At 38.1% G+C, this 10,947-nt stretch overlaps 1 protein-coding gene across 1 annotated transcript; it reads right to left on the bottom strand.

Annotated features, from left to right (window-relative positions):
* Nucleotides 1-777: 777 nt before the first annotated feature.
* On the bottom strand, nucleotides 778-9,283 carry LOC306733609 (uncharacterized protein). The gene is made up of 8 exons (XM_079214880.1): nucleotides 9,189-9,283; nucleotides 8,896-8,932; nucleotides 8,767-8,800; nucleotides 8,597-8,674; nucleotides 7,549-7,720; nucleotides 2,186-2,298; nucleotides 1,859-2,027; nucleotides 778-1,253 (listed from the first exon to the last, which is right to left on the bottom strand). Exons 2-8 carry the CDS (start codon nucleotides 8,905-8,907, stop codon nucleotides 1,145-1,147), a joined length of 687 nt encoding a protein of 228 aa, XP_079071006.1. The 5' UTR covers nucleotides 8,908-8,932; nucleotides 9,189-9,283; the 3' UTR covers nucleotides 778-1,144.
* Between the last annotated feature and the right edge of the window lie 1,664 nt (nucleotides 9,284-10,947).

Raw genomic sequence — 10,947 nt, forward strand, 5'->3', positions numbered from 1 at the left:
AACAAAGAGCGGACATGCATGGTTAATTTTCATACATCTGGGGCTTCGTTAATGGACTCCCTTGGTGCCTATTAGTAACTAATTAGGGCTTGATCTAATACTCACCATTTTACAGACCACTTACAGTTGTTACAGAAACAACTTGTAAAGGTACACAATAACAGTTATATAAAACTGTGTTGACACATGTGAATTGATGCATGAAAGCATCTGAAAAAGTATTGTTATATGAGTTATATGAGTTATGACAGGCACACAACCTTGACCTCCATCTCAGCAATGCAATCCACTCTGTTTCCACAAAGATCCAGGGATCAACTGTTGCAGGAGGGCCTAGCAGTTGCCTCTAACATCCAGGATCAGAAACTCCAAAAGGGATAACACCCTCTCAGCATTCAATGTTTTCAATCAAGGGATCAGCTACTGTGACTGGAAACAAAATGTCTCAGACAGCTATCAGTTGCCGACAGATAAAATCTGGCTCGACTAATATGGCTTGTCAGAGTGAAAATAGTCTGGTATTGTTCTCATCTTCCGGAAAGGTAAAGGCATAACGCTTATGTCTTGTTCATCTCTCAGGAGTCATGCTCCAATAGCTTTTCAGACTCTTATTTGTTTGGCAAGAGGGATTTAAAGTTTTTCCTGCATCTAACATTACAGCACCTCCTACTGTCTGTATATCATATTGTTACATAAACACACCAAATCATAACTTCCTAATAAATTCCTAAGATGATGGAAAACAATGTTGTAAATAAAACTTAATGTCAAAAGGGATATTTGCTGGCAGTTTTATTGATGTATTACAATACAAGATAACTACTTCATAATCACTAGAAAGAAAAGGTGAAAGATAGATTGATGAAGCAATTTTGGCATGGAAAAAGCAGATGCTTGAATACAATATTGAACGATGGCTGAGCTCCATTTAGCTCCAGGTCCCTGGTAAAGAACAGAGCCATCATTGATACATATTTGCTTTTCCGACAAGTCAAAATGTCTGCTGCAAAAAAAGTCTATTGTACTTCCTCCACCAGGCACAATAAGAAAAAAAATATAATATGAAAGAAAAATCAGACAATAATTCAAATAATCACAATTTGAATGTTATCTCTTGTTATCCATTGCCGTGTTTGCTGTGGAGTCAGGGCTTTTTTTTTGGGCATGGGCACCTAAACCGGACTTTGTAGTCACGGCACTGACGCTTCCCTTGGTCCTCGTTGCGGCAAACAAATCCCTTGGTTGGATTGGAGCTGAAAAAAAGATTACAAGCAGGAATGGAATCAGTACCATATAAAGCAAGGAAAACTTATTTTTATTCTTGCACAATGTTGAAAATATGATTGAGTATCTATCTCTGATAGAAACACGATCTAGTACTGTTGGTCAAATACAAATTAAATCTCTTCATCATATTGTCTAATTTGGTTCTTGATGCCAGGTGTAGAATCTTTTCAAATTCAAAATATCTCAGATAGCCAACAAAGATTTAAAGAAAGTAATCATGAATAAGGACTACCTTAAATTGGGCTATAAGTGTTTCTTATTCTCCAGACCACAAAGACGCTGCTATCTCAAACAAAGGTGTTAGCATAAGAATATAGTAAGGCTCAACTGAAACATTTAGACATTATGTGCCTATAAGCCAGTTTCCTCGTGGGGCACATTACAATTTCATCTGATCTAATGTAAATGTGCATCTACAAAGTTTATGTTCAATGTTTAAGCAGCAGCTCCAGGAGGTACATCTTGATGATTTGGAAACTTAGGGAAAGAGGTTTTAATATTGAGAAGTATTGATTTATTATTTAGTGGTTGGAAGCAACATTTTAAAGTATTTCCTTGTGAGGCAACTTACACAAGGATGCTATCCTTTTTGGACCCGGTACTTTTGCCAATGCTAACAGCCTGAATATCTGATGGTCTTCTGCAGATCTTTCCTGGGTTCTCTTTGCGAAGACTGGCGAGATCTTCCCAGTCTCCACTTCCACCTGGATCGTCTCGGTTAAACCACTTGGTCCAGCACACTGCAAGAAGCAATAAAAGAGAGAGGATGACTGGTGGGAAACTGCAGAGCAAAAGCAACATTCTAAATGAACGCTTATGCACACAAACGATGGAGAGAAGGTTAAATCATCTTTGCATTAGTATTTTTACAATGAACATGAATGTGCTCACACAGTACCTTTAATTTTACAGTGAGAGGGAGGGCAGCGGAAACGGATCTTATAATCACTACAAAGCTTCCCATCGGTTTGGTCTTGGTTTCTGCAGACGAATCCTTTCTTTGTGTTCATTCTGAAAAAAAGAAGCACAGAGTGGCACGTAATGAAATCATTCTTGATCCCCAGAGAATGAATCCTCCTGACTTTAGTGATCCCCTCACCACCTTCCACCAGCAAGTTGCCATTTGTGGTTTTGAGTGTCATGTTTTGATAGCTATGTCAAAACTAATGACATTCCTATCAGCTTCAGCTGTACCTGGTGTTCAGTGATAATTAGCCAATGTTACTGTAGGAGCTATTTACTAATATTTTAAGTTTTTTTTCTTCACAGGTAGTATTGTTTATTTATAGTTATTTACTTAGTCTTTAGTTTGTTAATTGGGTAATGCTGTGGGCATCTGGGCACCTGGTGTACTTAATGAAGTAGGCGGGTGCTCACGGAAATGCACCTGGGTAGGCGTATGTTTTTTTTTTACCAGCGACAGGTCAGCGCGGGAGAGGCAGCATGGGGCGTTTTGTTTGTTTGATTGTTTTAAGTTACAATAAATAGCAATACAACTGGCCTCCCGCTTGGACCCTGCATTATTTTGGCTGCGTCAATAACCAAACCTACGGTGCATCAGTGGCTTTTGATAATTTTTTTCTGGTTTTGTTTTCTTTGATTTATATTTATTTCTTTGATTTACGGCACAAATGGCCACAACAGTTAGCGTGCGAACAAACATGCTAAACGAAGATGATGAACGTTGTAAACATTATACCTTCCTAATATCAGCACGTTCTCTTTGTCATTGTGTTAGAAATCAGCTCAAACCACCACAGTTCTTACAACCTCACACAGACAATTTTTGGAATAACAAGATGAATATATCTTTTTCAATTTAAATAATGTTTAAACATATTCAATAACAAATGTACTATTCTATTGTGACTGCTTAATGACACTTAATATAAGCAATCTTCACATTATATTACCACGTAAATAGATAAATAGTTTTATGCTGCCATTTCCTTACGCTCAGTGGTAAGCAAGTACAGGGCTGATCAATAGAACAGGGCCCTATTTCTCGTAATGTTGCACGGTATACTGATACTACAAAGGTACCGCAGTACCCGTACGTTAAAATTGATACGATTTTGCATATTTTTAGTATCGATGCTTCCTTAACACTGCTCCGCTCGCTCTCTGTCATTCAGCTCGTTGGTTAGAGCTGCGCCTCGCCTGGAATCCAGACGAGAGCAGGAGGCGTTGACAAAAAACTGCAATCAAGTCGGACAGTTGTCAGCTGCCTTCAAAGTATACACAGGAAGTCACAGAAAAAAGTACTTCCTGTTAGTTCCCGAACTTTTGTTTACTTGTAGTTTACAGATCACGTTTGGATTTATTATATGTGTTCATAAATATATATATATTTATGTAGAAATTACTGTGTAGCTGCATCCTTTGGTATTTTTATGTCTGCCTGTGAAATACATTACTACTGGTTTAGATATGTGTTATGAAAATACAATTTTGTATTATCAACCACACAAGATGTGTTTTTTGATTAAACATGAGACCAATAGTCAATAATCGAGGGTTAAGTATTACAACTACACATAAAATAAGGATTTTCTACAACACGTGGTGTTTGCTGTCAGATCTAAGAGCCAATCAGCTCTCTGATGTGGCGAGAGCCAGGCGTTTCCCATCATGCACTGGGCCAAGCAGTCGTTTGAGAGCAACTGCGACAGCCGGCTTGGTCTCGTGAGAGATTATCGTTGACCACGTGTGCATGACGTCAGAGCAAGTCGGGACCAAGTCGACACAAATCTAACCGGCATGCATTGCGCGCCGATCGCCGCCGATCGATTCTGCGCAGAACTGGCTCATCTCGAACGAGCCTATTCTCTCTGCATGCATTGAGCGCATGGAGACGGAGCTCAAGGAGGAGGGGCTGCAGGAGGCGGGGCAGCAGGCAGCGGCGCAGCGCTCACAGAGTGATCGAGTGCCGGAGCTTTTGCCGACAGTCTAACACGGAGACCTGTCTGCAAAACGTGTTTTAAAGGCACACAGACAAAGGAGACACGTCGAACATGGTAAAGCACCGTTCAGGCAGACACCCCGCACTTTTCAAAGAGTTCAATGAACGACAGGTAATGTGATTATAAACATGAAAACCCTAAGCTCACCATACACACACTGTAACACGTTTCTGTAGTTTTCACAGTAATATTACTGTATACTGGCCATATTCTTACTGTAGAACTCCTATACAGCATGTTGCTGTAGATCTGCAATGCATCATGGTCAAAATTCATTCCCGGGTGAATCTTACTGTAAATAAATGTTGCTGTAACTCACAATACAGTAATAACTGTTTCTGTGACTCACAATACAGTCATTTTGGCCAGGAATACACCATAATTCGTTTTAACATTATTTTCAACACAGACGTTAGGTTTAGCTGTCACTCAGACAGAGGGGGGAAGCGACATTGCATTTCCTCCGTTGTGTTACACAAAGATGACAGTAACTATAACGTCGTGTGCCGATGGACACCTATTCTCTCGACCACGGAGAGGAAAGAGAGGCTTCTCAACATTTTGGAACAAGAGCTACAACATTTCTGACCAGAGTCCTCACTTCAACTTCAGCAACAGCAAGGTAACGAAGCTCATTATTATTCCTTCATATTTCCTTTTTGCCAGGAATTTGCAAATGTACATTAATTAAAGCACAGTGTTCTCAAGTAAAGTCACTGTGTAACGCTATGTGACTTTAAGAGGGAAGCAGGGACACTTTCCTGCACTCGTAAGTTAACGTTAGTGTGACTAATATTACCAAAATATAGTATTTGCACTTTATATTGTGATATAAATCATTTGGCTTCATATAGTTGATACATGGCATGCGTTTAGTGTAACGTGTAAATTAATTAGAATCCTTTATGTGTGACGCCGTCTTCGTGTGTGTATTGCTGCGCGTTAGCTAAGGCTAGCTCGTAGCTCCATGGAGAGTGTTGACTCTTTTCTCTCTTGCTAGCTACCGTGCAGCACAACGTGACGTGGGTAACGTTACCGAGCACCACTGAAGGTGAACCAGAACTACAAACAGGTCAGGTAAGACTTTTACACAGCACAACATGGCGTGTGTTTTCTGAGCTAACTCTACAGGGCAGACTGCACCAGCTGGTATAACGTTGATACGTTGCTGCTAGCTTAACCCTCCTGTCGTGTTCGGGTCTAATCCGACCGATATGCAACTTTAGTCAATCATAAATATTGTGTTTTACATCTGATTGCCTCAAGACCTTACGATATCCTCCACACTAGACATTTAAACATATACAATTGCTGATCATATCCCCCCCTCACACACACACACACACACACACACACACACACACACACACACACACACACACACACACACACACTTGTTCGCAGCCCCATATATAAAGTTGTACACATTTGAAACTTCAAACCATAAAAGCAGGTGTTTGTTATGGGAACCATCTCTGTCCTGCTTCATGTGCCTGTCCCCCCATGTGAACCACACCTTCCAGACTAAACTATTCTTATCATCTCACTTTCCCCCTAAATACACCTTTATTTGATAAATAAATATTCTTAATAATAGATATTCTTTCATGTCTCTCCTAATAAATACGATACTATTGTCTGTTTATTTTGTGTTGCAGGAAACCTCCACCAGGCTGATGTTGAGGCCCAGGTGTCCCTGCTGAGCCTCAAGGCTCATCATGTTGGTAAGATCCCAGTACCAGACAAAACACCACATAGGCTGACATCGTCATAGTAGAAACATATTGTGGTATTTCTAATGGGAATCAGCAACCAATGTCTCTCTGTCCTTCCAATGCAGGGAAGAGGACTCCAGTTCAGGAAGAGACTCCAGTTCATCGAAAAGGCGAGGGGAGAGGATTCAGTTCAATACAGTAAAGTCAGTCATGGACTTTTTATTGTACAACAATTACTTGTTTCAGTTCAAATTGTTTTATACATTTCCCCCTTGACCTGAATATTGTATTGCTTCCAGTCCTTGAATTTTACTGTTTACTGTCAAATTACTTTAAAACATGTTTAAATTGTCATACTAACATGAAGAAAGAGGAACCTTTAAAATGTTGTATGTTCAAGAATACCATAAAAAATGTTGTTGTTTACAAAACAATTTTTTACAAATGTTTTATTTAAAATGTTGAAATATTAAAATAAATGACTTTTGTTGAAAAAAACTGTCTTCATTTTACAGTATGTAATTATTTTACAGTATTCATTTACAGTATTAAAATGAATACAGTGATGCATGTTACAGTAGTCTAGGATTTGCTGTAAACTGTACACGGTTACTGTGATGACAAGTACAGTATTCGTATATACTACTGTAATAACAATGGCGGTACTGGATTATTAATGTAAAAATGACTACAGTATTCCATAGGTACTGTGATTAATTTTACAGTAAGCATACTGTAAAATAGAATGCAGCTACTTACTTGCTATTTGCTGCCAGCAACTTGCTGTAAATTCTACAGTAATCTTGTTACAGTGCAGCCTAACAGAGTAGCCTCAGCCTAGTTTGATGACCAGCATATGATCATGAGGTCAGAATGCACACAGAAGTGTCCAAATGAAACACAATTGATGCAAACTGGCGACATGAGGGTGGATCTGGAGCTAATTATTTTTAGTTAAGGAAAAATAACTAATTACAACTTACTAGTTGTAATAAGTGCATAAACAAGTGTGAATATTCACAATTCTGCCAGACGGCATAGAGTGACTGACTGTCTCGTTGTTCCGAAAGTGTAATTGCATTGTATTGGTGAAAGGTATGTGGTGTCATGTTTTTCAATAAATGGGAGAAATTACCCTTTACACATACATGTATACACACATATATAGTACATGATACATACGCACATGCAGTATCCTCATAAGTATATATTAATTCTGAGTTTATTTGCCATTGTACTGTTAGAAGATCGTGGTGTCAGTGCTCGATTATTATCCCTTCTGAAGAGGAGCGGGCACGCGCATTTATCCAGATGACTGACATCTGGCAAGAATTAACGAGACCGTTTCAGCACGGATCTTCCGTGGAGAAACCGAGTTAGCCTGACATCAGTCATCTCGCTAATTTAAGCTGGATAATAGGACATTTGCTCAACTTTGTTGAGCCAGGTACGAGAAATAGGGCCCAGAACAGAATGTGGAAATGTTTAGTCTCACAAACACATCGAGTAGCAACATTAATGAATCACATCCAGTAGAATACAATAAGACTCATTGAAATGATTTAAACTCGGTCAGCACTTACCTTAAAATCTTATCACCTGTTGAAGCCACACTTTTCCCCTTTGTAGTTTTTGCCTGAATACCTAATGGATTTTTGCAGATCATTCTTGGGTACTCTTTGCGAAGACAGCCGAGATCTTCCCAGTCTCCACTTCCACTTGGATTGTCTCGGTCAAACCACTTGGTCCAGCATTCTGCAAAACGTAGGCAAATTACAAACAAGACATTTGAAAATGTTTAATAATTGCACATGTTGTCATCGGTCAAATGTTAAAGAAAGATACCAAGACAGATAAACTGATGTAAAAATGAAAAAGTGGAATCTTCTTATAAATATAAGTGGGATAGTAGGGCTTGCTAAATGTAACAAAAACAACAAAAATTGATTGACTCTGAAGAATATGAGTTCAAGACCCTGGGAGGTGGTGTGGGGAATAAGGTCCAGAATCCAAAAGAGTTATAGTAAAAGTATATTTAATAAAAATGATAGACAGACAGCTTATGCTCTCGATCGGGCTCTTCAGATCCATAGCGGACTCCAGACAACAGGTCTGAGAGGTTCGCTGAGCAGATGGAAAGAGAGCGAGCGTTTAAATTCAGGTTAGTTTTCTACTCATTCATGAAGCTTAGAGCCCTTCCTATTGGTAAAAAGTCCCATTGTCATACCTCTGAAGCAGCTCCTATTGGCCTGCAGCTAAAGTGGCGGAGCTAGTCTTCTTCTTATTCACTTCCCTTTCAAAAACGGTAGAGTCTATCATCTCAAAAGTCAGTGTTCGGCTCCGCCATCTCAGGCAAACAAGAGAACTACAATTCCTTAAAACAGCAGTCCATGCGACATGCAATATTCAATATTTGTCTAACATTCATTCACACATTAATCATTCTACAGTAATAAAAGTGACCTTCATATGCATACAATTACAAATCCTTTATAATAATATCCCTTATTAATTATCATATTTCATGCATTGTAATGTACACATAAACAATGTATTTTACATAGATGTGCAAGTCCAAATGTGACAAACTAAGTTATTAAAACCCTTCAACTCTAAAAAATAATATCTTACTTTTGCCCTCTTTTGCGCCTCCTGAATTATTTTGGGCATTTTTGGAACTAGAAGCAGCACTCTGCTGGATGCTTCCTCCTAAAGGTAATTTAGGAAAAAATAGAGTTTAATGTGACTGTCAATATTTGTACATTGGATCTTGACCATTGGAGTTATCGACATGAACTTACCAATGATCAATCCGGCAAAAATGGCAACACTTAACTATTAAAGAAAATAAAAGGGTTACAATCACATATATGGCATAGTACAGATTTTGTAAATCTGTATCGACTAAAAAGAAAAATATAATACATTACCATGTTGACCATGATTGTAGATACTGCTCTTTAAAAACTGTAAGGAAAGTTATTTGCATTTAGGAATATAAATAAAATTGTGCATTTTCAAAATAATAACATATTTGTTTAATTATTCATGCTCACATTCACACCTATGGACAATTTAAGTTTCCAATTAACCTGAGTACTCTACACCACCGTGCATGAATTCACAATTAAAAAAATGTCACTTTATAGAGATACATTGGTAAATAAGAGTATAAGATTACATGAAATTCTAAAACTTAAATTCAGAAGAGACAATATGTTACCTTTCTCTGCAAAAACAAAAGACTCTCCGGCACAGGACCTCTCAGATAAACAGCTTGGTAGTGTGAACCTCGGTGTGGCTGATCAAGCCTCTGCACTTAGACATCGGTTTGGAAGCTATTTAAATACAAATGATCACAATTAGTGGAATTATGTGCTGCTGAACACACCCAAAGAAAGTATTAAACATTCGCATGTTGACACAAGTATCACCTGTGCCTCCGACAGGTAAGACTTGTTGTGTGAACATATCACGCTCAGTCACATCGTTGAGAAAACAATGACAAAATAATGTTTGGCAATAATGTGTTCAACGACGACACCGACACAAACACTTAACCCTAGGTGATCTACAGCTCATATGACCTTGATATGAATACCAGACCCTATTGTCCTTGCTCTCTAAAGAATCCGCAACTCCTTGCAATTAAAAAAAAAAAAAAAACTTTTTTTTTGCCTTTTCACTGCGAACAGAAAAACATGTATACAGAAATGAAAAACAAACAATAATAACTACGACAAAAAGGGTCTGGTTTGCTCTGTCCTCTCAAAAACATGACAAGTCCTCACGTTCTCTATTGATGACATGTAAACATTGTCCATTTCTCCCACTTGTCACGACATTGCTCCTCTTGAGCTCTTATTCTGTGGGTTAGCAGTTCCATCTCATATATTTCACTCACAATGTTCAACCATCCATCTTGTGATGGTAGTTCTATTGTGATTGTCATATTACCAAAGTATAGGAACATACAGGACTTAGGTGTGTCATAGCCCAGAATTTTGACAAAACCATATGGACCTTTCCCCAGAACTGTACAATTTCTGGAAATAGCCAAAATACACGGGAGTGGTTTACATTTACTGCCCCACATTTCCTCCAGCATGGTTGATCAGTAGACAGACATTTGTTTGTAATTTGGGGAGTAATAAATAATCTAATTATATTTTTCCAACAATGTTCTCTCCAAGTTCGCGCAGATGTTGAGGAATGTTGTATCTTCCAAATATTCAACCATTCATCCTCTGTAATATTCACACCAAGTTCCTGTTCCCATTTCAGTTTTACAAAAACTGTTGTATTTCCTATTTTTTCCATCAGATTTTGATGGTTTTATGGTTGATATGTTTCTATATTTCTTTAAGTTGTAGGCTCCTATTATGGTTCTATTTATCCCATTTTTTCCCAAGTTAATTTTATGTTTTATTTCTCTGTCAAAAAAGTTCCTTAATTGTAGATATCTGAAGTGGTCCTGATTATTTAATGAGTATTTGTCTTTCAGCTCCTGGAAACTCACAACACTTCCATCTTTAATTACTGTGCATATTGCTGTTATTCCATATGGAATCCATTGTTTAAACCTCTGATCGAGAGTACCTGGAATAAAATGTCTATCATAGGCTATCCATCGTAGAAGCCTGAGCTATTCTTCTAATTTATATTTCCGTACTAATTTGAACCACATCTCTAATGTAAATCGAGTGACAGCATCCATCTGTTCAAGTAAATCGTTTGCTATATTTTTGTCTCCAATAAGGCTTTGAATTTCCCTTCCTTCTACGTATCGTTTTAGGTTTTTCCATTTTGCTTCATAGTCGTTGGTACACCAATAGATTACTGGTCTAATTTGAGCTGCATATAAATATGCCCTAAGGTTTGTCAGTGACAAGCCTCCTTTATTTTTCCTAATCTGTCGTGTTTTATATTTGACTCTTGGCCTTTGGCCGTTCCATATAAACCTTGAAATAATTTTATCCCAG

The sequence above is a fragment of the Taurulus bubalis genome (assembly GCF_910589615.1).
Source record: "Taurulus bubalis genome assembly, chromosome: 3".
Lineage (NCBI taxonomy): Eukaryota > Metazoa > Chordata > Actinopteri > Perciformes > Cottidae > Taurulus > Taurulus bubalis.

Excerpts from the sequence above, each read along its gene's own strand:
- LOC306733609 (XM_079214880.1), bottom strand. Across the intron at positions 8,675-8,766 it reads TTTTGCCGGATTGATCATTG|GAGGAAGCATCCAGCAGAGT; the intron begins GTAAGTTCATGT and ends AATTACCTTTAG. Across the intron at positions 2,299-7,548 it reads ACAGGTGATAAGATTTTAAG|AATGAACACAAAGAAAGGAT; the intron begins GTAAGTGCTGAC and ends TCTTTTTTTCAG.